Source organism: Lutra lutra, chromosome X (assembly GCF_902655055.1).
Source record: "Lutra lutra chromosome X, mLutLut1.2, whole genome shotgun sequence".
In the NCBI taxonomy this organism is placed as follows: Eukaryota; Metazoa; Chordata; class Mammalia; order Carnivora; family Mustelidae; genus Lutra; species Lutra lutra.
The window spans coordinates 89,587,323-89,615,123 of NC_062296.1; the positions used below are offsets into that span (position 1 = coordinate 89,587,323).

Here is a 27,801-nt window from a genome sequence, read left to right on the forward strand (position 1 = left end):
AGCACCGAGCTGTGTGTGCGCAGGAGCGTGAAGCCAGCCCACTGCCAAGTTGTGGGGGCGAATGGGACGCCAGACGTGAGCTGCACTGGACGAGCACGTGGGCCGCGACGGTGCGGGGGAAGCTGCCCCGGGCACACACACAGCGCGGTGTGAGGGGACAAGTGTGAGGGGACGAACCAGGGGCTGGTACTTAAGAAAGCGAAGAAGCCAGCAAAGCTTAGATCTGGTCGTACGGGACGTCACACAGGTTCAGGAACACAAGAGCACGAGCACCCCGGGCATGAGGCCCGCTGAGCACACGTGTGTCAGCACCACGTCAGAGCTATGTTCACATGCCCAGAGGGACCCAAAGACGACGCACAGGTCTGATCCTGTCCTCTTCTGTTTCCTAGATGCTTCACCGGTGCCCACGTTTTCCTCGTACGTACAGGGGGATGGATTTCTGCTCTGCCCACACTATACCCGTGTTGTTTTTTTTTTTTTTTTTTTTTTTTATTTGACAGAGATCACAAGCAGGCAGAGAGGCAGGCAGAGAGAGAGGAGGAAGCAGGCTCCCTGCTGAGCAGAGAGCCCGATGTGGGGCTCGATCCCAGGACCCTGAGATCATGACCTAAGCCGAAGGCAGTGGCTTAACCCACTGAGCCACCCAGGCACCCCTATACCCGTGTTCTTTCACGTTTCACTCAGTCAGCCCTTTCTGGTTGCCAGGCCACAGTGGTGGCTTTGCACAACGCACAGACAGTGCGCGGGTCCACTTTTCCATCTCACTGGCCCCAAGCCACGGGTGTCCACGGTGTCATGATACGCAAGGGAAAGCTTACACACGTTTCTACAGAAACGTAAAACTCAAGGCTTTCTCTTAAGGGACATCTAGGACGTTTTCACTTCCACTAGGGAATTTTCCCAAGGTGACAGACATCCCCCCGCTGATGGGACTGTACTCTTCCATCTCGCACACTGCGCGCTGTTATTTGCCACGCGGGCTGCAAACGTACGACTGTCCATTCTCCAAGTTCGGTCGTCCGCCTTTTCCGTAGCACTGAACTGTCTCGAAGGCTTCACGGGAGTAGAGCACAGAAGCACACGCTGTCACAGAGCTGGTCTGACGCCGTGTGACGAGCACGGGCACTGGACCACTGGGGCCTTCCCTCGCCACACTGGCGGGCACGCAGACCCGTCCTCCCGCTGGCTTCCTGCGGGCTCTGCAGCTCCTCCCACCAACCCCGCAGCCTCCGGCGCCGACTGCTTTCTTCCCCAGCTCCTGTTTTCTCGGTATTTCTCATCTTTCTTTAGGTAACACCAGCCAATCAAAAGACGTTTTTGTTCCTAAAAGACTTCTCACTTCCTAAAAACAAGAGTCAGATCTGCAGCTACCTCTCCCGGCTTGTTGAAGAGCTTTCCCCCTCAGTCCGTTGTAGTCTCTTTGAAGGCCGCAGCTCCTGGCAGTCCTGTTCCTCCTCCGTGGTCCCATTTCAGTCCTGTGCTCGGTCAGCCAGCCCCGCTCACTGGATCCCTCTGAGTCACGGCGTTCCACTGCATGACTCTCCTTGCTCGCCAGCCTGTCTTTACACACATGATCTGTTCCCTTGGCTTTTCTTGCTTCCCAGCTCTAGAACTTCTTGAATATTGGCTGAAAAAAAAGTTACTGAAAAGCTACTTGGACGTTTTTTGTTTTTTTTTTTTTAAGATTTTGTCAGAAAGAGCACAAAGCAGGGGTAACAGCAGGCGGAGAGGGAGAAGCAGGCTTCCCGCTGGGCAGACAGCCTGATGGGGGACTCTAACCCAGGACCCCGGGATCATGACCTGAGCCGAAGGCAGACACTGAACTGAATGAGCCACCCAGGTGTCCCTGCTTCTAAATTTTTTAAAAACCTCCAAAGTATTAGTTAAATCTATGTAAGAATCAAAACTACACATTATGTAAATATCTACACACACACAGACATAATATGGGCTGAATTGTGTCCCCCCAAAATACATATGTCAATAGCCCTAGCCCCTAGTCCCTCAGAATGTGACTCTATTTGGAGACAGAGCCTCTAAAGAGGTGATTAAGTCAAAACAAGCCCACTAATCCAATCTGATTGGTGTCCTTTTGAGAGGAGGAATTTTGGACACAGAGACATGGTGGCATGGGTGGGGGTGGGGGGCATGCTGCACACAGAGTAAATGTCATCTGCAGGCCAGAGAGAGAGAGACCTTAGGACAAACTAAACCTACCAACACCTTGATCTTGGACATACAGCCCCCAGAACTGTGAGAAAAATTCCCACTGTTTAAGCCACCCAGTCTGCATTTTGTTATGGCAGCCCTAGCAAACTAATACAGTATGCTTCCCTTACATACTAAATATCTAGCTTGATACCCAAGAAATAGACACATGCTGCCTTCACGGACAGGAACTGGGTGGCAAGGGTACAGATATCTGTCTCTTAAGTCTTATGTTGTTTAAGATTTTATTTATTTATTTATATTTTTTAAAGATTTTATTTATTTATTTGACAGACAGAGATCACAAGCAGGCAGAGAGGGGGGAAGCAGGCTCCCTGCCGAGCAGAGAGCCTGATGCGGGGCTCCATCCCAGGACCCTGAGATCATGACCTGAGCCAAAGGCAGAGGCTTAACCCACTGAGCCACCCAGGTGCCCTCTTAAGTCTTCACGTGACTCATCTATTCAAAAAATAAACAGAAAATGTATTCCTGGGGCGCCTGGGTGGCTCAGTCATTAAACGTCTGCCTTCAGCTCAGGTCACGATCCCAGGGTCCTGGGATCCAGTCCCACATCAGGCTCCTTGCTCAGCGGGAGGCCTGCTTCTCCCTCTCCCACTCCCCCTGCTTATGCTCCCTCTCTGTCTCTGTCAAATAAATTTTTAAAATCTTAAAAAAAAAAAAAAATTTACTCCTAATACCCACTGTTGAATAAGGTGTGGGAAATTAGAACTTTCAGATAGTGCTGCTGGATGTCTGTCACTAGAAAACAGTCTGAATAAACTGGTAAACATCCATAAAGCTGATGAGGTAGATATACTGTAATAAAGTATGTTCACATATATTAAGAGGAAACAGCAAGTCGCAAAACAATGGGGACACTTTAGACTGCGGGGGTGGAAGGCGGGAAGCAAATCCCCTAGAGAAAAAAGAAAGAATATATAATATACGTCGATTTGTTAATGGATTCCTATTTCAGTTTTTTTGATGGAGGATTACAGTTTTGGGAGCGGGGATTGATTATAAATACTAAAAACAACAACTGCCTCTAACCTGAGAACATGAAGAGATTTAATTTCCCCATAATTCAAAATGTCCAAATGTTTTGCATATAGCCAAATTGTTCTGTTAGGAGATGAGACTGTCAAAAGCTTAGCTTACTGAATGATACTGCAATTCTTTTCCAGTGACTCCCCATGAGCAGGACATGCTAACCCTGACCGGCACGTCCTGACAACCCTCAGCGGGTTGGTTTGCCTCTGCAGGATGGGACAGGCACAAATGCTGGGCATATGAACTTTACCCGCAGAAAGACAACAAATCGCTTTATCAAAATCTCCTTGAGTAGAAATCACTCAACAGTGTTCAATGATAGGGAAGGCATTACATATGTGACCTAACAAAGATGTCGTTTATCCTCACATGAAGTACAATCCTTTGTATTTTCTCCAAGAGTGATAAAGTTGGCTTCTGTTTTGGGGGCGGGGGCCCCACATGTAGCACACGAATGATTACTAGTGAGAGCAATTCTGGATATAGAGAATGAAAATGTGAACACTTAAATAATTTTAAAGAGAATGAAGAAGTAATCAAATAACTACAATGCAAATGCATTAGGTTTTAATCTTTATTATTTAACAATATTGCTTTCGGGAATTTTTTTCCCCTCAACCAGGAACTGAATGCTAATTACATAAAAATATACACATATAAAAGTAGTTCTCCATTTTCCCAGGAAAAAAACAATCAGTAACTTCCAGAATATTCAAGTGTTTTAATTATAATTAAAGTACTGATCATCTCATTTATTAGCTCTGTAACGTACATATTTAAATTAAACGTTAACAGACAACCATTACAATTTATAAATGTACGGTGCCACTACTGAGTAAATTGATTCTTCCATGAGTGGATGTGTCCCTTCTCCCGCCCACTAACAAAACAGCAATATGGTTAGTTTAATTTTATGAGTAGATGATCCATTGCTGCAATGCTAATTCTCTTCTCCACCCTGTGTTTTTCTGTGTATGTGTGTGAGCTGGTTAGATCACACAGGCAACCTCTCTAAATGGTCAACAGCAAGATGAGCTAGGCTTGGGCTTTCGGTGCAGACTGACCGTGTCTGTCTGGATCAGGTGATCTGACCTATCCTCAGTAGCAAGCACTCTTCGAACCGCTTCCTCAAAGGCCGCTGCGACATTTGTGGCATCTTTTGCGCTTGTTTCAAAGTAAGGATAGTCGCCGTTGTCCCTGCACCAGGCTTGGGCTTCTTCTGTAGACACTTGACGTTCACTTATGTCGATCTTGTTGCCTAAAATCACGAAAGGAAAGCTTTCGGGCTCTTTCACATCTGCGTAATATATGAACTCTTTCTTCCAGTTACTCAAGTTCTGGAAGCTCTGGGAATCATCGACACTGAAAGTGAGCAGGCAACAGTCAGAACCTCTGTAAAACGGCGTCCTCAGGCTTCTGAATCGCTCTTGACCGGCTGTGTCCCAAATCTGCATAGTAACAAAATGTCCGTCCACCTCCAAATCTTTATTTAAAAATTCCACACCTATTGTATGGAAGAGCTGGGTATCAAACTTATTGGTCACATATCTGTTCATTAGAGAGCTCTTCCCAACTCCACCATCTCCAAGAAGAATTACTTTAAAAAGCGAAGATTTTCCTGCCATTATTAATCTCAAGGTTTTGACTTTAGAACCCTGTAAAATAAAAAGGTACCATTACATTCCTTTCGACCTGTACATTTCTCTACATGATTCTATGAATATCAGTGCATAAGGGAAATAAAACGCCGAGTCCCCCTTCCTTTCTGTACAGAAAATACCTAACAGCGAGAGCTGTCATAGCCTGAGCACTCCACCACATACCAGATGCGGCCCTACTGTTGCTCCGAAGACAGCCACCAAGAGCTCACTCTTCCCCTCCTCGGGTCACAGCGGACAGAGGCAGACACGCAAGGCCAAGTCTCATCCAAAGACCTTGCTCTCAACCATCACTCTCTGCTCACAGTAAGCCCCACCACCATCTGTTAGAGATGCAGGAGGAGACCAAAGTAGGCAGGTATTTGTAACAACTTCAAACAGCCCTTTGGTGACACAGTGACAGTTTTACTGATGGCTTTCATTTTGCGCCAAGGGTTTTCTCTATGACCTCCCCTTTCTCTCTCGCAACACTATCACCATAGGCACTGGTAACCAGGAAACCAGAGACAGAAGCTGACTGATCTGGCTGTGAACAAAAATAAGCCAATGACTGAGTGAATGGACTCCATTCTCTTCCTTAGGAACACTATTTGGACTTGGCTGAAATTAACATCAGCAGCAATGGAAATTTTTAGCTGAGTATCATAATCTAGCACATTCTGCCCACAAGATTCATTTGGGCAGCTGCAACTCTTAATAAATTCGAACCTGGGCTGTCACTTGTGTGTTTCCAGAGGGAATGAGATAAACCTTAAAAAAAATGTGGTACTCTAGGGGCACCTGGGTGGCTCAGTCAGTTAAGCGTCTGCCTTCGGCTCAGGTCATGATCCCAGGGTCCTGGGATCGAGCCCCGCATCAGGCTCCACACTCAGTGGGGAACCGGCTTCTCCCCCTCTTCTGCCACTACCCCCAGCTTGTGCTCTCTGTCAAATAACTAAATAAAACCTTAAAAAAAAATGCAGTCCTCTACGTCCTCTTTTGGGGAAGCCATGGGGCAGGATTAAACATTTCCCTTTACCACAGGCACCAGCCTATGTGGGGTAGAATTTCAGATGCCCATTTACAGATGGCTACTTTTTTTTTTTTTAAGATTTTATTTATTTATTTGACAGACGGAGATCACAAGCAGGCAGAGAGGCAGGCGGAGAGAGAGAGGGAAACAGGCTCCCCAATGAGCAGAGAGCCCGATGCAGGATTCAATCCCAGGACCCTGGGATCACGACCCGAGCTAAAGAGAGAGGCTTAACCCACTGAGCCACACAGGTGCCCGTTTTTTTGTTTTTTTAAAGATTTTATTTATTTATTTACCAGAGAGTTTGAGAGAAGAGGGGGCAGAGAGCATGTGAGTACAAGCAGGGGCAGCAGCAGCGGGAGAAAGTAGGCTCCTTGCTGAGCAGGGAGCCTGATGTAGGACTCATCCCAGGACTCTGGGATCACGACCCAAGGCAAAGGCACTTAACCAACTGAGCCACCCAGGCAACCCCCAGATGGCTACTTTTATTTTTTTTTTTTTTAAAGATTTTATTTATTTGACAGAGATCACAAGGAGGCAGAGAGGCAGGCAGAGAGAGGAGGAAGCAGGCTCCCTGCTGAGCAGAGAGCCTGATGTGGGGCTCGATCCCAGGGCCCTGGGATCATGACCTAAGCCAAAGGCAGAGGCTTTAACCCACTGAGCCACCCAGGCGCAGATGGCTACTTTTAAGTGCAAACAGGAGCACTGTTCCTATTTAAGACTTCTGTTTTTAGGGACACCTGGGTGGCTCAGTGGGTTAAGCTGCTGCCTTCGGCTCAGGTCATGATCCCGGGGTCCTGGGATCGAGTCCCGCATCGGGCTCCTTGCTCGGCGGGGAGCCTGCCTCTCTCTACGCCTCTCTCTCCACCTCTGCCTGCCTAGAGGCAGGCTTGCGAGCTTTCTCTCTCTCTTTCTGACAAATAAATAAAATCTTAAAAAAAAAAAAAAAGGCTTCTGTTTTTATTCTTTATTATGGAAAATTTCAAACATACACAAAATTTCTGAATAATGAGAATAATACAATGAAACCCCCCATGGATCCCCAACCTAGTTTCACCAATTATTAGCTTATGGCAAATCCTATTTCTTCCATAACTCCCCATTCTCCCCAGTTATTCTGAATCAAATTATATCATTTAATCTGTAAATATTTCACTATTAGATGGCTTTTAAATACATTAAAATTTGTAAAAGGAGACAACCTTTGGAGTAGCACTAATAAATTTTCTGTAATGACGGAAATGTCCTCCATCTGCACTGTCCAATATGGCAGCCACTAACCACATGTGACTACTGAGCATCTGACATGTGGCTGGAGGCAATGAGGAACTGAATTTTAAATTTTATTTAAGTGTAACTAATTTGAATAGCCACATTTAAAGAGGCAACAGCTGTAGTGGCCAGCACAGTTCTAGAGCAAAAATGGTAATGAACTTTAACATGAAAGTGGATATATTATGACTCCCTCAATGGGAAGGTAATGAGACATGAAAAATCACTGTTACACTGACTAGGATGGATTTGGAAATTCACTGCAGTAAACGTTATCTGGCTATATCTTGGTTATATCCAAATGTGACCCAGTATAATGGAATTAAATACTCCCTGTAATGTGTAAGAATTCTGCATTTCCAACTACATGCTACACTATTCTGGTAAAACCTGTAGAACTTGCCTGTAACTCTTATTGGCTCTTTTAAATTACTACTGCTATAATTACTACTATAATTGATACAATTTAAATTGGCCAACAAAACTGTGAGGCAATCAAAGTACTTACCTCTTGGAGACTTTTCTGACTTCATGGGATTGCTCTGCTCAATGCCCAAACTAAATTCATGTCAGAGAGGAAACTGAAACAATCCCAAACCCCTTAATCTCTTGACATAGGTAACAACTTGATAAATCTGTTCCTTTAACTTTGCAATCTTGCTTAAACAATTTCAATTCATACCCAAAAAAAAAGAATAACAAAACCAAAAATGCACGCCAGCTATTATGACATGGGGAAAAAGCACTGGTTTAAGGCCTTATCCCTAATGCTCTTCACTGTTTCTCCAGAAATTTAGATCTAAGTCCAACTTCTAAGACAAGACACCTTAGCCCTACTCCCCATTTCTGACTTCAGTCATTTGGAAATACACAGTCAGATGGGACTGAAATTCAGTTCTACTTGCTCAGCTCTCACACTCTCCCTGGCCTTGGCCCTGGCACATGCTGCTTCCTCTGCTGGTGATCCTACCCCACCCACCTCACCTAACAACGAACTGCTGAGCCCTCGGACCTACTCAGCATGGTCATCACCAACACCAGGAACCTTCCCCAGCAGCCCCCATCCCACGGTTGTTCCTTTCACAACACAACAGTTCCATTATGTGTTCTAAGGATGTAAGAGATGTGCGTGATTCTAGTGTATCATTAATTCCAGTATTTGAGTAAGCTCTAACTACCTGACCAGACACAAAATTTTACTGCACAGCACTGAATTGTTAGTATCTTCACAAATTACAAACCAGATTATGCAATCTAGTAACCTCCACCCAGGTGACTAGCTGCATATATCTACCAAATTAAGTCTCAGACATTCCTTGAGATTTTTCATTTATAATTTTATCAGGATACTTTGACACAGTTCTTTTCTTTTTTCGTAATAATGTGGGACTTCCTAGTTGGTGCCATTGTGCTAATTAAACAAATCTGGGGTACTCCAGATCCATGCGCCAGGAAGTGGGATATGATTTTTTACAATTCCCATCTATAATGTGGGGCCTCACAGATACCCTATTTGCAAGGATGCTGGCATTTGCTAAAACAGTATATATACAAACATTTCTCTGATTCTTACTGTAGAGTTGTATATAAACATACATGGTGATACAGATAAGTATATAAACCATCTTATTTTCCACTGAATCCAACACAAGCTAGCTTCAGGCAATCTATACATTAACATAACCATAACTGGCTTAGAGACATTAAAAATACTCCCTTTTTCTTTTCTAAAAACAGTAAAATCCTTTCAAACTTCAGTATAAGATGAATGAATAAAGGTATCCCGTTATTTTCAAAACTTACCTTAAAATATAATGTGAAGTCTTTTATACTCCACAGTTCGGAATGATTGCCCATGGGCAATAATGAAAATCCTCACCAAGGTTAAAACATGACTTTAACAATTCAGCTAAATTTGATGAAGATTTCTGAATAAGAAAAGCATTATTACATAAGTCATAAATGTTACCTTAATTGTTCAGTTCAAGCAGCATCATTATCTGCAAAGAAAAAATTAGAAAGCTCACCTTAGCAATGGACTTTTAATTTGTTTTATAGTTTTAAGAGTTAAAAACAAAAATTAAAATGTGAATAAATATGACTTGTATTAGCACCCAAATTCTTAATTTAAAAGGAAAACCAGAAAAAATAAATAAAAATAAAAGGAAAACCACACCTGAAAGCTGTCCATGACCTTTCTCAGCCCCCCCCAAAAATCCTAGAATCAAATACTACACACTTTTTTAAAGGTTTTTATTTATTTATTTGTCAGAGAGAGAAAAAGTGTGTGTGTGCAGCCACACAAGCAAGGGAAGCAAGTGAGCCCCCGAGGTGCCCCCAAATACCACACGTTAATCATTATTTTTTCAAGAAGGTTTTTGCCTGCTCACCCTTCTAAGTTTCACACTCAGACAAAGGTAAAATTTTTTAGGATAAAATGTAAAATATGGGGGCGCCTGGGTGGCTCAGTCAGTTAAGCCTTTGCCTTCGGCTCAGGTCATGATCTCAGGCCCTGGGATTGAGCCCCGTGTTGGGTTCCCTGCTCAGGGGGGAGCCTGCTTCTTCCTTTCCCTCTGCTACCTGTGCTCTCAAATAATAAAAATTTTTTAGAAATGTAAAATGTCAGTCCTCAAAATTTGCCCAAGTTTTGAATGGCTTAGAATAATCCTATTCCAAAGAATTAGACAAAGCTAACACAAACAAGAAAAAGTAGAGTCACGAGAGGGAGGGGCACCAACGCAACAAAGGAAAAGCGGGGCTGAAGCTACGGCGACACTGTGTGGGGAAGCTGCTGGGCAGCTAAGGCAGACGTGAAAACTTTCTTGTGACAGAACAGCAAGCCACTATCAGAAAGGAGGAGGGTTCTTGGTACCAAAGGCCAAGAGCACACACCCCTGGGCAAGCTACCTGACATCCTACCTCCTGGGGCTGTTGGGAAGATTCACTAGGTCATGGACAATAGGTAAAAGCGTTTCACCACAATGCCAAGTTCATTGCAGGAGCGCAGGAAGTTTCTGTGGAATGAATACATGAAGTCTTTACTGGTGGTTTCAAGGAAAAGTTTCTTTCATGACCATTTCTTAAGTCAAATTTCAGTAAGGGTCCTGGGCAGAACAGAGAAGAGGATTATGCAGGCGGACGTGAAGAAGCCGAAGGATCCTCGCCATGGAGATCGAATCAACCGGAAGGTTTCTGAGTGACAGATTATGCCGGAAGCTGGGCTACAGCACTAGCCTCTCTTAGTCTAAACCAAAGGTTTTACCCCCGACACAGACCTTTTTTAAGCAAAGGGCATTTTTGTGAAACTTACATACAGCAGCCCTTAACTTATAAATTCAATCAAGGAATAAATGAGACTCTTCAGAATTTTGACATTTGACTTTAAAGATGAAACAGCAACAGTAACAACAGCCGTAACAGTGACACTGACTAAACCCTGTAAGCCCTTACTCTGCTTCACTGTATCCACTCCTCTCAAGTGTCTCCCTATCCTCACACTGCAGATGAGCCTGACTCGGTCGGGTCCACTGCCTTGCCCGAGGTCATACAGCTAGGAAAAGATGGAGACAGGGAGATCGCAAGGCGGCTGACTATTCCACAGCCTGCCATGTAAGCTACCAGACTCAGTTGTCTTCGCATTTATTTCTGAGGGTTTTCCTGTTGGCTGCTGCAGGCAGAATGAAAACCAGTAGCTGTGATGCTAAGAGTCTTTCAACTGCTGACTTTATTTCAAGAACCACACAAGACGAGTTAACCTGACAGAACCAGTAGTGTTCAATCCACTGACAGGTACTATAAATAAAGCACATCTAACTGTGCCTAAGGTTGTTTTGTTTTGTTTTTAAGATTTTATTTATTTATTTGAGACAGAGAGAGAGGGAGGGAGAAGTAGACTCCCCACCGAGTGCAGAGCCCAACACGGGGTTCCATCCCAGCACCCTGGATCATGACCTAAACCGAACGCAGGCGCTTAACCCACTAAGCCACCCATGTGCCCCAAGTCCTAAAGTTTTAACAGAATTTCAACAGTTTAAATTTTTTTTTTTAAGATTTTATTTAGGGGCACCTGGGTGGTTCAGTGGGTTAAAGCCTCTGCCTTCAGCTCAGGTCATGATCTTGGGGTCCTGGGATCGAGCCCCGCATCGGGCTCTCTGTTCATTGGGGAGCCTGCTCCCCCCCTCCGAAATAAATAAATAAATAAATAATCTTTTTAAAAAAAATTTTTTTTCACAGAGAGAAAGTGGGGGGGAGCGCACACACACAAGCAAGAAGGAACAGAGGGAGTGGGGCAGTAGACTCGATGCTGACTGTGGAGACAGGCGTGGGGCTCGATCTCACAACTCTGAGATCATCACCTGAACGGATATCGAGAGTTGGATGCTTAACTGACTGAACCACCCAGGCGCCCCATACATGTTTTAAATGCAATGTGAATCAAATGTTGGCAGAACTCTGAAGCATCTCCCCAGAAGTCTGGAGTTCCACAGGGGGGTGGGGGGTGGGGGGTGGAAAGCAGTGTTTAAACAAGCGCTTAGTGGGGCACCTGGGTGGCTCAGTGGGTTAAAGCCTCTGCCTTCGGCTCGAGTCATGATCCCAGGGTCCTGGGAATGGAGCCCCGCATCGGGCTCTCTGCTCAGCGGGGAGCCTGCTTCCTCCTTGCTCTCTCTCCCTGCCTCTCTGCCTACTTGTGATCTCTGCCTACTTGTGATCTCTGCCTGTCAAATAAGTAAATAAATAAAATTTAAAAAAAAAAACAAAAAACAAAAAACAAGCGCTTAGTGAAGCCTCCTTTGTGCCACACCCACCCAGCCCCGGCGGGTGCAGCTTGCAGTTGGGAAAGCGACAATCTGCACACAACCCATGTGTGCTACACCCACGGCAAGACCGACCCATGAAAGGCACTTGATAGTGCAACTACGCACGCCCAACCAGAAACCAAACCACCTGAACAGCCCGGGGATTCTGCCCAGCATGTGCCTCGGTGAGTGAGAGAGGCAGCGCACGGCGCTCAGCCACACCCAGGCCCCACAGGGGAGCATTTCGCATGCGAATCCAGGCCTCGGGCACTTAATTTTCATACACTGCGGCCCTGTAACTCAGCCAGCTACTTCACCTGCTGCTCAGTTAAAAAGGTGGTAACTTCCACGGCCAGGGGAAACCGGGCTGTGTGCAAGTGTGTCCGTGAGAAACTACACACCAGCTCCCAGAGCGAGCTCTTCCAAAGCTCCGTCTCAAGGATCATTTTGCTGTCCCTGGAGAGCAGCCTCACCAAGGTCTGATTCCACCGTAGGGGGATCTGACCCCGGCTAACTGGGTCTGATCACAGGCTGAGCTCAGAAGCGCGAAGCTCGGCAACACGGGGAGGAGAAAACCCCCGAGCGAAGCAGAGGGAGCCACAGCCAGGAAGCGGCGGAGGCAGCCTGGCAGAGCAAGAGCGCAGCGCAGGCCTGAGCCCCGGGAGCCCAGAGGGAGGAGAGCGCTGGCGCGCGGCCCGGAGGGCGCGGGACTGGAACACGCAGGGCCTGAGAGCCGCGGGAAGGACTTCGGCCCACACCCCCGCGACGAGGAGAGCCCCGAAACGGCTTCCGCGGCAGGCGACCTGCTCAGATGCGGAGTCGGGAAAGGTAACTGGCTGAAGTGAGGGAAAGAGGAAGGCCTCAGGAAGAGCTTCAGCGGATGCCCGTAGGATTCCTTTCAACTACCAATGGCATCAGTGGGCTTTGGGATTGAAAATGGTGGCTTTTCTGACTTGTAGGGGATCCCGCAGTAAAATGTTCCCTCTGCGGCTTATACCTCACCTCCCTCTGATCCTCTGCTCTTGCTCCCCTTCTAACTCCTGCTCACGCCTGCAGATGCAGCCAGACCTCACGTCCCACTGAAGTCCCTTCCCCCACATGCCTAATGCATCCTGAATATGCCTCTAGGTGCAGAGGTAGTAACAGTGACACTGGCATGCCTACTATGTCTAATAAAAATGAAACATGCTGGGGCGCCTGGGTGGCTCAGTGGGTTAAAACCTCTGCCTTCGGCTCAGGTCATGATCCCAGGGTCCTGGGATCGAGCCCTGCATCAGGCTCTCTGCTCAGCGGGGAGCCTGCTTCCTCCTCTCTCTCTCCCTGCCTCTCTGCCTACTTGTGATCTCTGTCTGTCAAATAAATAAATAAAATCTTAAAAAAAAAAAAAGAAAGAAAGAAACATGCTCAGGGCACCTCGCTGGCTCAGTCTGTGGAGCATGCAACTCTTGATCTTGGGGCTGTGAGTTCGAGCCCCATGCTGGGTGTGGAGATTACTTAGAAAAACAAAAAACAAAAAAAAATTTTTTTTTTTTTTAAAGAAACATGCTCTCTAAAAGGATTTGTTTCGTGGAAACATTATACCATTTAAAAATGCCCATACTTGGGCGCCTGGGTGGCTCAGTGGGTTAAGCCGCTGCCTTCGGCTCAGGTCATGATCTCAGGGTCCTGGGATCGAGTCCCGTGTCGGGCTCTCTGCTCAGCGGGGAGCCTGCTTCCCTCTCTCTCTCTCTCTCTCTCTCTGCCTGCCTGTCTACTTGTGATCTCTCTCTGTCAAATAAATAAATAAAATCTTTAAAAAAAAATGCCCATACTTTTCCCCAAGTTATCAATTTTCTAAACTATAGCAAAAAACTACATCCCCATACTATTCTAAAATCATCTCAAAAAGAAAAAAAGAAAGGAAGGAAATTTTGCAAAAATGTAAACTGTAGGGCAAATGCAAATGCCCTAAATGCCTAATTGGAGATGTTTTATACTCCCTGAGGAAACATGGAAACGTGGGACTGTAGAAATATACTGTTGCTGAGTGCTGAAACAGCACACAGACCACGATCATACCACATAAAACCTTACAGGTTTATATTAAAGTCTGCAAGAGGGACACCTGGATGGCTCAGTCAGTTGAGAGTCAGACTCTTGGTTTTCGGCTCAGGTCATGATATCAAGGGCTGTGAGACTGAAACCCATGTCAGGCTCCAAGCTCAGTGGGGAGTCTGCTTGAGATCCTCTCTCTCTCTGCCCCTCCCACTTGTGCACTGCCTCTCTCAAATAAATAAATAAATAAAATCTTTAAAAAAAAGATTTTACCTATCTACTTATTTGAGAGAGAGAGAGCAAGAGAGAGAGAGCGCGTAAGCCCAGGACCCTGAGATCACGACCTGAACCAAAGACAGACACTTAACCGACTGAGCCACCTAAATGCTCCTAAATAAATAAATCTTTTTTTTTAAAGATGTTATTTATTTGAAAGAGAGAGCTTAAGCATGGAGAGGGGCAGAGAGAGAAGCAGGCACCCCGCCAAGCAGGGAGCCCAATGAAGGGCCTGATCCCAGGACCCAGAGACCATGACCTGAGCCAAAAGCAGTCGCCCAACGACTAAACCACCCAGGCACCCTAAACAAATAAATCTTAAAAATAAAAAACAAGTAACCCAATTTAAAAATGGACATAAATGGTCAACATCATTAGCCAGAAGGGAAATGTAAACCAAAACTACAATGAGATAGAACTTCATACCTCTAGGATGGCTAGAATCAAAACAGACAGACAATAAACAAGTACCGATGAAGATATGGAGAAACTGGAACCCTCACACACAGCTAGTGGAAATGTAAAATGGTGCAATGACAGTGGAAAATAGCCTGGTTCTGCAAAAAGTTAAATATAAACTTTCCATATGACCCAGCAATTCCTCTCTTAGATATATACCTAAGCGAAATGAAAACATCCTCCACACAAAAACTTGCACATGAATGTTCACAGCAGCATTATTCATAACAGCCAAAAAAGTGGAAACCACCCAAATGTCCATCAACTGAGTCATTAATAATATTACATGTGGCCTCCCATTTATATGTAATGTTCAGAATAGGCAAACCCATAGATAGGTAGTAGATTTGTGGTACCAGGAAATGGGTGGGGAAAGGTAAATGGGGAGTGATCGTTAATGGGTACAGGGATTCTTTTGTGGGGGTGATGATAATATTCTGGAATTAGATAGTGGGTGATGGTTACACAACTCTGTGAATAACCACTGAACTGCATACATTAACAGGGTGAATCTTATGGTATGCGAGTTATAGCTAAAGAATGTAGGTGTGTATTTATAGACGCGCACACTCACACAAATATGTGTATGGTCTAAGAATTGTCAATTAAACCCTTATATTAGATTTATGTAAAGCCACAAATGACCTCCTTGTTGCTTCAGCAATGTCCTTTTGAATAAATAAACCTGATACACACACAACAGATACCTCAGGATGGCAATCCATGGGCCGGCGCCAACACATGCTGTATACAGCACACTGGTCTATATGAGGAAACGGAGTAAGTAGGTCACTCTTAGGAAAGAAAATGAACTATGCTTTCAGCAGATATCTCAAAACTGAAGACAAAAAGCACTGTATGTCAACCCTTCCCTTTTTACAACACTATTTTTCCAACTTTTCTATTGCGTACTTTAATCTTAATTATCGATAGTTTATTAGCAGTACCCTTTTCTCTGGTTTTCCCCAATCCCTTGCTGGTTTCCAAAGCCATTATACTACAGCAAACCAAGAGGGAGTCAGATCCAAGCAGAGAAAATTGAAATCTCTAACAGGAATGTTTGTAGGGATTAAAGGCAGACATTTTTTATTGTTTATAGATCCAACTGTCTCCACTCTTAACAGATAACTAGCCCCATTTATTTCATTATTTTCATTATATAAAGGTTTTGGGCATGGCATTCAAAGGGCCATCCAACCTCAGTTACAAACTTGTCCCAATTGTATCACTACAACTCATAGTCCCACACCTATCATAGGAATTTACAGCTCAATCTTTGTTCAGGCCCTTATCTTGGACTGGGAGTTCCCTCCCAACTCCCAGCTGTTCAAAGGCCTAGTTAGATCACCTCATCCAGGAAGCTTGCCACGGCCACCCCCAGAAACTTAATCTTCCAATTTTCTTTGCTCTCATCATCACTTCCATCTGGTTACAGCTCTCACCCACTTGTCATTGTCAGTTGTGTATGTGTCTCTTTCCTAATTATGATGTCAACTCCCCAGGAGGGACACAACACACCTAATTCTATCCATTTGTCCTTTTTTGGTTCTGCAACATCTTGTACAACACTTTACACACAGTGAGGTATCAAATAAACGGAAAATTGAGAACAAAAAGTAAATAACTTCCCCTTTTGTTCTCGTTATTCTATTCTTATTTTTCTATTTGTACTTTCCACGCTTACAATTTATTCAATTAGTTCTTCCCCCATTCTATTTATGAAGTCTATTAAAATGTGTGGGATGGGACAAAAAATTGATTTTTTTTCGTGCAAGTCCAATGAAAACACCACATTAAAATAAGTACTACTGGCGCCAACAGGGAGCTGGTGAACATTAAAAACAACATTCCTCTAACAAGCTGCCGAAGGGAGAGCGGGCCGGGTTTGTAAACTGCTCTTCTCAAAATCTCAGACTTGAAACATATACTCTGTAACCCCTTGACTAGTTCTTACTTCCAAACACTTAAATTGAATTTATCGCTCTTGGTTTAAATTTAGGAACAAATTTTTTCCCTCAAAATCACACATCCCTTTGGCATTTACCCTGAATGTCCCAGTTTAGAAACACACCACTTATCCTGAGGCTCAAAGAAACTAAGCAAGGAAACAAAAGCACGGATAATCTCTGAATTATTTCTAGTTTCGCTTAGAGCTGGACTCATTCCTTGAATCTTAGTTATCAGTGTGTCTCACGTAATTAGTTCCACTCTGTTTCCAGTCTTCTTGGTTGTCTTGCTGAAATGCATGAGCAAGAAGCAAGTCAAGGAAGGCACGAACTCTCACGGGTGCTTCATCTCCACAGCAAGAGGTGTACACACACACACACACACACACACACACGGTGAAGACTTAAATAAATCATCTAGCTGATCACTGAACATTACTCCACAGAGAGAGATAGCAAGAGAAGGGAAAAACTGTAAATCACTACACTATCACAACGCCAGAGTTGAACACGCTATTTAAAGAACTCATTTCAACACCCTATTTAAAGAACTCATTTCAATAAATACTTTTTAAAAGATTTTATTTATTTGAGAGAAAGCGAGCGAGCACGAGTTGGGGGGAGTAGTGGGGAAGCGAGGAGGGGGAAAAAGTCTCAAGCTGACTCTGTGCTGAGTGTGGAGCCCAATGTGGGGCTCGATCTCACGACTCTGACACCATGACCTGAGCCAAAACCAAGTTTAACTGACTGAGCCACCCAGCAGACCCATTAAGCACTCTTTTTTGAAGATAAGTCACCTAATTAAACTTCTAAGACATATATACTCACAATTTTGCTTAAAACAAGGTACCTCTATGGTTAGGTATACAAACTAATCATTAACAGCGATGGAGAGAGTGTAGGGAAAAGAGAGGTTACGGAACTAAGTCGTCTTAAACCATTCCGAAAATACAGAGCACCAATGATCAGAAAGAACCATGTGCAGTGATGGAAACGCTCTATTCCTGTGCTATCTACTGTGGTAGTCACGAAGCACACATGGGTTAGAGCACCTGCAATGTGACTGATCTGAGGAACTAAATTTTTAATTTTATTTAACTTAAATTAATTGAAATTTAAGTTGCTACATGAGTACTGGACAGTGCAGGTACAGAGTGTGCTGAATTGCGGAGTCCACGAAGGAGACGCAGAGAGAAAACACACGTCCTAGAACGACACGTGAACTAGAACGTAGAGATGGAAGTGTGTGCTTCAGCTTTTCTCTGGCAAGAGTACGCAAAGGGTTTCAAAAATCTGGCAAATTAAAAAAAAAAAACAGTACAAAGGGTTTCCTGTGATTCTTAAAGGGATCTGGAATGATAAACACATGTCCACATCATTGTATGTGTATATGTGTATGAATTTTTTATAAGGTAAATTCTACCAACATGGGGCTCAAACTCACAACCCCTGAGATCAAGAGTTGCCTGCTCTACCTGAATGAGCCGCGAGGCGTCCCTTCGTCATTTGTATGATACGTGATCCATGTGTATAAGTAACTCATAACCCCCTCCAGACTTTCATCTTTATGTGGCATCACTATTTCTCCATTGTCTCCCTCACCTGTGAGACTTACCTATTACATTTTGACCATGAACCGTGACAGTTCAGTGAACAGACTTACTCATGCGAAGCCGCTAATCTCGGAATTGAGGATAATGTTTTGCTCTCTGTTCTGTTCAATGGGGTCCTTTTTTTTTTTTAAATGAGGTCCTTAAAAGAACACCCATAAATCTATAATAAGACATTTACCTGTGAAAGACACTTAAACTGCCTGAAAATAAAGAAGAGGGTTTTTTTTTTAGTTTAAGGTTGTTTAAGATACTTCAGCTAGTTTAGGCTGCACTGTGAGGGACACAATTCAAAGACAGAAAAAAAAAATGGATAAAGGCCACAAGATAGGAATACTGGAAATTCTGCTAGGTTTCAGAAAGAAGACTGCATTGTGAAAGAAATGAATTTAAATATGCATGTTAGAAAAATGCATTAAAGTAGCAAAACACAAATTCAATATGATCTACAGTGACCTGCTGTAACTTAAGGGAACATTGATTCTTACTCGTCAAAGAAACCCATGTCTTTAATTTGGAGCAGAAAAGGGTAAGGGCTAGAGAACTTCCATAAAAACCCAGGGAATAGGACACAAACACGACCGATAAGACATGAAGCCACAGCAAAGTAGAACTTCTTGTTCTAAGTAAGTAAGTAAGAGGAATGGGGATTTCCCAAGATGTATCTCAAGAGGACAGCTGTACATCTAGCATACAGGACTCAACTGGATGAGAGGAGCCCATTCTGCAGGGAAGTGGTTACCAGGTAAAAATGAGAAGACACAGAAGAGAACTGCAGCTGTCTTACAGGAAAATTCACTTCATCCCACTTCTCCATCAACGATGCCCCGGTTTGTCCCAACCAAGGTACTGAAGCTGGCTTTGCTTACAAAAAGCTTCCCAAACCCAAACTTACTCTGCCGTCACTACTCATTTCACCTCTATGCCTGATCAGCCCTCTACTCCACTCACTGCACACAGGCTCCCAACTTCTCCATCCCTGAGTGTCGGCAGAAGCCACCAGAGAGCTCCTAAAGTAAGGCCAATCCAGGGGCTTCCCCCAGTCCTCATCTAAATGGCCTAATGGACCAACAGCCCTGAAGCAAAGAAAAAGTGTTTCTCTTAGGACTTCACTGTGTACGCTTCCAGAAAACACTTCCACAGCTGACCACCTAGGACAGTCAGTTCTCTTAGATATAGCCCTTTGTCTGGATGTACAGGACATAAAAACTCAAAAGGTACTCAAGACATTTTTCCTAAATAAGGGAATGGAGGCCCAACTGGGAAAGGATCTTATGAAGTATCACACCTCTAGCTGGAGGCATAGGTGGGATCTTCCAGTGTGAGCCAGGACTCGGCCACCATTACTGTCTCTGTTAGGTCTAACAGCCTGGCAATGACCTTGAAAATGCTTTCTGTTTAATGGTCCATAAAACTCCTCTTAGCTGGGGCGCCTGCAGTGGCTCCCTCAGTTAAGTGTCTGCCTTCCCCTCACATCATGATCCCAAGGTCCTGGGGTAGAGCCCTGCACAGCACGGGCTCCCTGCTCAGCAGGGGGTCTGCTTCTCCCTCTCCCTCTGCCTGCTGCTCCCCCTGCTTGTGTGCACACATGTGTGCGCTCGCTCTGTCAAATAAATAAATCCAATCTTAACAACAAAAACTTCCTCTTAGCTTTCTGCAACTTCGATAACTCCCTCTTCTAACAAGCTCTTAAAAGTAGGTATATTGCAAGGCTGAAGTCCTTACCTCTTCCCAAACCACATCTTCCTGGGATATAAAACCTAGTGATTCATAAAGTTGACCTCCATCCTCCCCCTCCTTGGGAAAAGAATTCCAACCCCTTTCATAATGTTCATGTGATACCCCGATGGCAATTCAAATTCAACAAATGTAAAGCCAAGCTGATTATTTTCCCCATTTCCAGAATCTCTTCTATTCATTTCATTCACCCACACAAGAATGTGTCCACTTCCCTCCCTACCCATTGCCATTGTCTTCTTTGCTCAAATAACCTATGTTATGACCATAATAACATGAGCCACCACTGTTTACTGAGTATCTACTAGGTACCTGGCATACAGCAAATCACCTGCAAATTGGGACACTATCACCCTATGTTCTATGTTTGTGATAACAAAGATTAAGTAACTTCCCTGATCTAATTAAACAGAGCAGGCTGACCATGTGTTACCTTCACTCCCACCAAATGACAAAAAAATTCTAAAAAATATATAAACCCAAAAAGGATAAGAAGAGGGAAAAACTATAGATGACAGACAGCAATGAAATTGAGATGGAAAGCAAATGTTCTAGTAACGACAAACGGAAGAGACAAGGAGCGCTAATTGGGGGAGAAGCAGCTAACAATGAGAAAGCTGATTCCCAGGGAACACCTGAAGAGGCATATGGACGCTTCTGGAACTTTCTTGAGACAGGCTGGCCAGGCTGAAAGCACAATGGTTTCTCCTGAAAGGCCACAGACCCCACGACCACCCCATCTGCACCTAGAGGCCCCTTTCTGCACTGGCGAATCTACTCCCTAAAGAAGTACATACAGCAGAAAATGGAGACGAAACCCTACGGACAACAAGGGAGGCCGGGCGGGCTCTTCTGAATTTCTGAGGGAGCCGCAGAGGTGGCAGACGTCCGTGAGACGCTGCAGGCTGGCGCTCCGGGGAGCTCAGGGTTTCAACGTGCGACTGTACCACGTTCCTTTCCGTGACATCATTAGCTTCGCACAGCTGGCTTTCCCAGGGCCGGTGCGGTAAAAATCACGCGCTGCGCAAATGGTAATGCGGGACAGGGTACGAGGGCGGCAGCTGTTTGCTCCAAAACAACTATTTATGAAATTTCATTTAGGATTACTAGAACTCAGGGCACCTGGGTGGCTCAGTCTGTTTAGCGTCTGCCTTGGGCTCTGGTCATGATCTTGGGGTACTGGGACAGAGCCCACTGGGCTCCCTGCTTAGTGGGGACTCTGCTTCTCCCTCTCCCTCTCTCTCCCAAATAAACAAATAAATAAATAAGTAAAATCTTAAAAAAAAAAAATACTGGAACTCATTCCAGAGAATGTTCTGCATTCACCAATGTGTGGTCCTCAAGCAGTTCTTCTGTTGTTCTGTTGTTCTGTTCTGACTTCCAACTAAACCATGTATGTATTTTCAGGTATGTTTATCTAATCACTGCTGATTAAATACACAAATGAGAAACTGCACAGACCAGAGCAGGTGCCCAGCCCAGTGAGTTCTAACTTTTTTGAACCTGTTAAATCATTTAAACACTCCTCTAAGGGAACCTGGGTGGCTCAGTCGGTTAAGTGTCTGTCTTCAGCTCAGGTCAGGATACCAGGGTCCTGGGATCAAGTCCCAAGTGGGGCTCCCTGCTCAGCGAGGAGTCTGCTTCTCCTCCCTCTGCCTCCTCTCCCCCGCCCCCCCGCCCCGCTCATGCTCACTGTCTCTCTCAAAAACAAACAAACAAACAAACAAAACCCTTAACTAAATAAAAACTCCTCTAAGTGTTCTACATAGCAAGTCCAGAAGAGAAATCTGTAAGTCTTTTTTCAGGCTTCTCTAACACGGACAATGCAACCACTCGTATGAAAACTACATTGGCCTCTGTACCCAAAAACCTAGCCCAATTCACAAGAATTTGGAATTAAAATAGTTCCGTTACACTGAACTAACTGTTCAGTGTGTTAGTTTACACTGCTCTGCTAGCCTTCACACTTAGATAATGAATGTGGCCACAGAAGGAGTAGATCAAGTTGCTCCATACTCTTTCTCGGTCCCTATCAAACAATAGCATAGATTTGGAAGGCCTTGGACAGAAGTGGTCTGGGTCCAGACTCCCCACCACGAAGTGAGCTGGCTTCAGTGAGGACAGAATGTAAAGCCTCGACCACCTACTTCATTTCTGTATTTCCTTCAAGCTACGTACCCGTCTTTCCCCACCCCATGTTGATCTAGCTGTCAGCTTACCTGCATTCATTTACTTCTAGCTGTCCTCTGTATTCACGATAAGCAACAATATTCTAAACCCTGTATCCACCCTGGTCAAAAATTAACAAAAAATAATGGAAGAATAAAGAATGTGGAAATAGCCAGAGCTCCACTTTCACAACATATACAATATCAAGATTCACTCCAGAAAACAGGGATTTCCTCTCCAAGGTATCTAACAAGCCTAGGCTCCCCCAGGCTCCCTGGCAAGCACAGGCCTGGGACGACCTCCAGCCTTACCTCTCCAAGCAAGGAGAGGCCCCGCCTCCTCCCCCTGCTTACACACCGGGGCCCCCAGGCCTCCTCCCTCAGGTATCCAGAATGTGCCTCTCCATCACTGTTTTCCCAACTCCATGAGGCATTTTATGAGTTCATCGCCCCCCCCCAATCCTTAATAAATGTTCTCTGTTGATGACCTACTTGACTAAGCCCTATTTTCTCGTCCTTGGTTTTGACTACAAAATTTATTACCTAGTTAGCTTTCAAGTGAGACGCGTTTCTCAAACACACAAGCACACTTCTATTTGGCTCTCTTCTTCCTGCTGCTTAACCAGCATGTTGCCTGGAGCAGAACTACCCGGAAGCCGGTAACGTGATGTCTCTATTTGGTGTCATATAATCTCACGGAGATCGTCAAGTGCAACCATCTCATTTCACAAAGAAAGAAACGCGGTGACCTAACGTGACCGAGCAGCAAGCCAACTACAGGCGCAGTAAACCTCCTCTGAGGCCAGCGTGGGTTCTTCCTGCACCCATTCCTCTTGACCCTTCCCAGAGTGAAATCCCTCCCATCAGGAAAGAACACGTATATCCCTTTGCCAGATCCCATTTGATAGCAGTCATTTTTAGGTGTACAATTCAGCATCCCCTTCACCCCACAGGAGATAACTCCTGATAAGAGACAGAGAAATCTATAATTAACAGAGAACATGCTGTCCATTAGCAGGAGTCCAAAGCAAAGCTACCCACAAAGCATGCCACCTTGGCTTCATGAATAACACTTTCACAGCGATGCCTAAAGACACAGCCAAACCTTTGGACTCCTCCTCTGAATCACTTACCCCCAAAGTTCCCCTAACAGTTACACTGACCACCACAATGAAGTAATACATATACTGAAGGGCCTAATCTTAAGACAGGTATGGTGAAATGGCTGGAAAACAACAGAAAAAAAAACGATGCAAAGGTCGTTTTTTAAAAAAATTTCATCATTTAGGGGCGCCTGGGTGGCTCAGTGGGTTAAAGCCTCTGCCTTCGGCTCAGGTCATGACCCCAGGGTCCTGGGATCGAGCCCCGCATCGGGCTCTCTGCCCCGCAGGGAGTCTGCGTCCTCCCCTCTCTCTGCCTCTCTGCCTCCTTGTGATCTCTGTCTGTCAAATAAAGAAATAAAATCTTAAAAAAATTTTTTTCATTTATTTCTTGATTTCCATTATAAAATGCATGTGTAACTACTGCCTACTAAGGCTAAATGTAAGGAAGAATTTTATGCTCAACAAGAATGGCTTCTTGATTTGATTCTTGTAAATATTCAGATGTGGTCAACCTAAAAAGCTATCAGAAACACATCAGGGGCGTCTGAGGGGCTCAGTCGGTTAAGCGTCTACCTTTGGCTCAGGTCATGATCCTGAGGTCCTGGGAGTGAGCCCCACATTGGGCTCCTACCTCAGCAGGGAGTCTGCTTCTCCCTCTCCCTGCCGCTCTGCCTACTTGTGATCTCTCTCTCTCTCTCTCGCTCTCAAATAAATAAATAAATAAATAAAATCTTAAAAAAGAGAGAGAGAAAAAAGAAGTACATCAACTGTTTCCCCATTTTACCAAAGTCACAGTAAATGGCCTACAGGTACCTGTGAGTTGGTGTACAGCTGTTTTGTTTCTTTTTTTTTTTTTAAGATTTTATTTATTTATATGACAGAGAGAGATCACAAGTAAGCAGAGAGGCAGGCAGAGAGAGAGAGAGGAAGAAGCAGGCTCCCTGCTAAGCAGAGAGCCTGATGCAGGGCTCAATCCCAGGACCCCGGGATCATGACCTGAGCTGAAGGCAGAGAGGCTTTAACCCACTGAGCCACCCAGGTGCCCCTGTTTTGTTTCTTAATGACACCTAGCCTCTGACCTTGAGTAGCCCAGGCAATAAATTTTATTCTCAGACAGAGTCAGAATCTGCTCTTACGATTATGATTAGACTGTAAGCTTCACAGAGTTGGTGACTCCCTATTATCCTTCATATCACCAGCACCTTCCTATCAGTGCCCAACAGACTGCCGGTGTTTATGGACAACTGGAATAATTCAGAAACCAAACCCCTAAGTCTATTTCAACAGCTCTGAAATGGCTCTCAAGTTCTTTTTGACACTTTTGCCCTAAAAAAAGAAAAAAAAAAAAAAAAACGATTCTGGGGGCGCCTGTGTGGCTCAGCTGAGCACCCAACTCTTGGTTTCATCTCAGGTCATGATCTCACAGCTGTGGGATCAAGCCTGGTGGCAGGCTCTGCGCTCGGCGCAGTCCGCTTGGGATTCTCTCTCCCTCTTCCTCTGCCCCTCCCCTGCTCCCATGCTCGGTCACTCTCTCTAAAATGAAAGAATAAAACCTCTTAAAAAAAAAAAAAATTCTGGGGGCACCTGGGTTGCTCAGTCAGCTGGTCTGACTCTTGATTTTGGCCCAGGTCATGACCTCAGGGTCCTGGGATAGAGCCCTGCCTGCATGGATCTCCCCTACTCGGAGGGGAGTCTGCTTGAGGATTTTCTCTCCCTCTCCTTCTGCCCCTTCCTCCGCCCACATACATGCACTCTCTAAAATAAATCAGTCAATCTTTAAAAAGAAAAGATTCTGTTATCAGAAATGATCTGCTCCCTCCTTAGTCTCTCAAATGAATGAATAGGTCTCTTGGTCAAGGGAAATTCTTCAAGTTCTTAAATTTTCCCCACTGCTCTTTCTTAAAAATGATTAGGAGGTATCCTAAATAGGAAAAATGACATTGCAGTTGAAGAACTACAGAAGCCCTGAAACGTGTTAGCCCCGGAGTTACACAGACTGCTGTAGAGCAGGGTTTCTCAATCCTGGCATTAGGGACACTTTGGGCCAGACCACTCTGCGTTGTGGAGGGCTGTGCCATGCACTCTAGGACGCTCTGCAGCACCCACAGCCTCAACCCACTACATGCCAGCCAGCAGCACTCCCTCTCAGGTGCAAATCAAAATCACCCGCAGGCTTTGTCAAATGTCTCCAGGGTGAGAACTACAGCTCTAAACTCACAAAAGGGGGTTCCTGTGGGGCTCAGCTGGTTAAGGGTCTGCCTTTGGCTCAGGTCATAATCTCGGGGTCCTGGGATCGAGCCCCGCATCAGGCTCACTGCTCAGTGGGGAGTCTGCTTCTCCCTCTCCGATATCTCTCTCGCTCTCACTTTCTCAAATAAATACATTTTAAAATCTTTTAAAAAAAGAAAGAATGAATGAAAACAAAACAAAACTCACAAAGGCTTGCCTTGAATCCTGGCTCTGCCCTCTTCCCTACTTGTATTGCCTGGGAAATAGACCTAACCTTCCTATGCCCCCAGCAAATTCCTCACAAGTAAAATGGAGCTAATATCAGAAAACTGTTGTGAAAATTAAGTGAAATGATGTATGAACAGGAATTATATGCACTATAACATCCAGTGCCAGAGTGACCGCCCAAGAAATGGTGAGAAACAAGGGGAGGCTAAAAATTAACTTCTAGAATCAAAGGAACATGGCTTCAGGCCTCCAGAGTACTACAGTCTACATGGAAAGAGTGGTGGGGATAGAAAGAAATGAAAAGCACGAGAATGGAAAACAGGAAGAGCACTAACGTATTTCCCCAACCTCCAAGAGAGCCGAGGCCAATGATGTTCTTAGTTTTCGTTGGTCTACTCTAACCTCACAAATGATAAACCAAAAATAACCCCAAATCAGAAACTCTCCAAAATAAGTCATCAAACCAGAAGCATTATAGTATACGCAAGAGGAATTTACTACAATGCCTACGCAAAAATACTAAAAGCATCCGGATCACACCACTGTCTTACATTTGGGGATCTAAATAAGATACTGAGAGTTACGGACAAGCAGCGATGGTAATTTCGACATAAGCTCCTGAAAGAGAAACTAAGCACAGCCATCCTATTTTAGTGTATGTGCTGCCAAAGCGAGCACAAGCACAGTCTTCCTAAATGGCTGAAAAAAAACTGAACAATTCTGGGTTTCCTTCATCTCTACAGTTTGGACCCGTGATAGTTTTTCAGACTACAGGCAATTTAGGGATTTTTTTTTCCCATTACGATGGTATCAGAAACAGAAAAACATGTAAAGATTTTTCCTTTAATTTTAAAAAAGAAATAAAATTCTACTGATTTTTATCAGGTTGCTGAAATCTTGTGAAAAGACTGTGATCACATGACATTTTGGAAACTAGCAGAAAAGTCATTCCTCAAAAGAACCGTGGTCACGGGATGTATCATCACTTAAAAAGAAAAACAACGACAAAAAGACAACTAATACCTCCACAACTATTTGGTCGGCACTTTAAATTCTCATCTTGCCTCTTGACATACGAAGTTGGAAGAAAGGAACACGATTCTGAAACCTTAGCCAGAGTCTCAATCAGATAACGCCCCAAACGGCCGCCAGCCCCCAGCATGGGCTTTACATTCCAAACTCCTTAACTGAGTGGCCATTAACACGTTAGCAAATGTTCACCCAGGCAGCGTGTCAGAGGTCGCCCAAAACAAACCGTGCGAGCACCTTTGCTTCCTCTATGTTAATCATTCGGGGGTACGGTGTGGTTTGGTTGGGCTGGGGTGCGTGGATGTGTGTGTGTCCTGGAACGGCTGGGGGAAAGGCTGGTGTATCTGTGTGTCCCCGGGGGGCTGGGGGTATTTGTGTGTGTGTGTGTGTGCCCCTCTCCCACGCCACCCCACCCCCACCGCGAGAACGTGCGTACGTGTCGCTCTCCCCGGGCGTCTGGGTCCGTGTGCGTCCCGTGTTAATGGATCTCTCTTCCCCCGAGTGCTTGCGTGTGTCCCCGTGTGTTTTCCAGATGTCTGGGCGTCTCTCCATGTGTCCCCGCGTGTTTGGGTGTGTGTCCCTCTCCTCGGGTTGTGTGGGTGTGGGAACTCGTCTTTTCTCCTGCGTCAGTCAGTAGGAGACAGGAGGCAACAAGCCGTCCCCCGTCCCGAGACGGACGATCGCCCCGCGAGCGCGCGCAGCCCCCGCCCCAGCTGCCGAAGGCCAGGCCGCACTCGGAGCCCACGCGCCCCCCAGACCCTGACGCTCGCGCGCCCGACGCTGGCGCGCCCTGCTCCGGCCCCCGCCCGGCCCCGAGGGGCGTCCGCGCTCCACTCACTTCGTGGCCACACAGAGGACGCCCGGGGAGCTCCCAACTGGCCCGTCCGGGTGCAACGAGGAGAGAAGGTCGGGGGGTAGGCGGCCAGGAGACCGTAGCGATGCCCTGTGCAACTCCAGCTGCTCACGTCCAGCACCAAGGGAAC

At 45.3% G+C, this 27,801-nt stretch overlaps 2 protein-coding genes across 7 annotated transcripts in view; both read right to left on the reverse strand.

Moving 5' to 3' along the window:
* The window catches only part of OFD1 (OFD1 centriole and centriolar satellite protein), an 89,184-nt gene extending 61,423 nt beyond the window's left edge, over window positions 1–27,761 (reverse strand). Inside the window, exons 1-2 of the mRNA XM_047716430.1 lie at window positions 27,657–27,761; window positions 9,173–9,203 (exon numbers count right to left, since the gene is read on the reverse strand). The gene's annotated coding sequence lies outside the window, so the exon portion shown is untranslated. The remainder of the gene's footprint in view (window positions 1–9,172; window positions 9,204–27,656) is intronic.
* On the reverse strand, window positions 3,873–27,801 carry RAB9A (RAB9A, member RAS oncogene family). Of its 6 annotated transcripts, none has more exons than XM_047716448.1 (4): window positions 27,657–27,784; window positions 22,281–22,351; window positions 9,173–9,203; window positions 3,873–4,916 (listed from the first exon to the last, which is right to left on the reverse strand). In XM_047716448.1, the coding sequence occupies exon 4, from the start codon at window positions 4,884–4,886 to the stop codon at window positions 4,281–4,283; it is 606 nt and encodes a 201-aa protein (XP_047572404.1). In that variant the 5' UTR covers window positions 4,887–4,916; window positions 9,173–9,203; window positions 22,281–22,351; window positions 27,657–27,784; the 3' UTR covers window positions 3,873–4,280. The 6 variants fall into 6 exon arrangements, with proteins under 6 accessions (XP_047572404.1, XP_047572405.1, XP_047572403.1 ...); XM_047716449.1 differs by lacking the exon at window positions 22,281–22,351 and adding an exon at window positions 14,781–14,866 and having other exon boundaries at window positions 27,657–27,783; XM_047716447.1 differs by lacking the exon at window positions 22,281–22,351 and adding an exon at window positions 15,476–15,531 and having other exon boundaries at window positions 27,657–27,777.

Excerpts from the sequence above, each read along its gene's own strand:
- RAB9A (XM_047716446.1), bottom strand. The coding sequence starts at position 4,886 with ATGGCAGGAAAATCTTCGCTTTTTAAAGTAATTCTTCTTGGAGATGGT.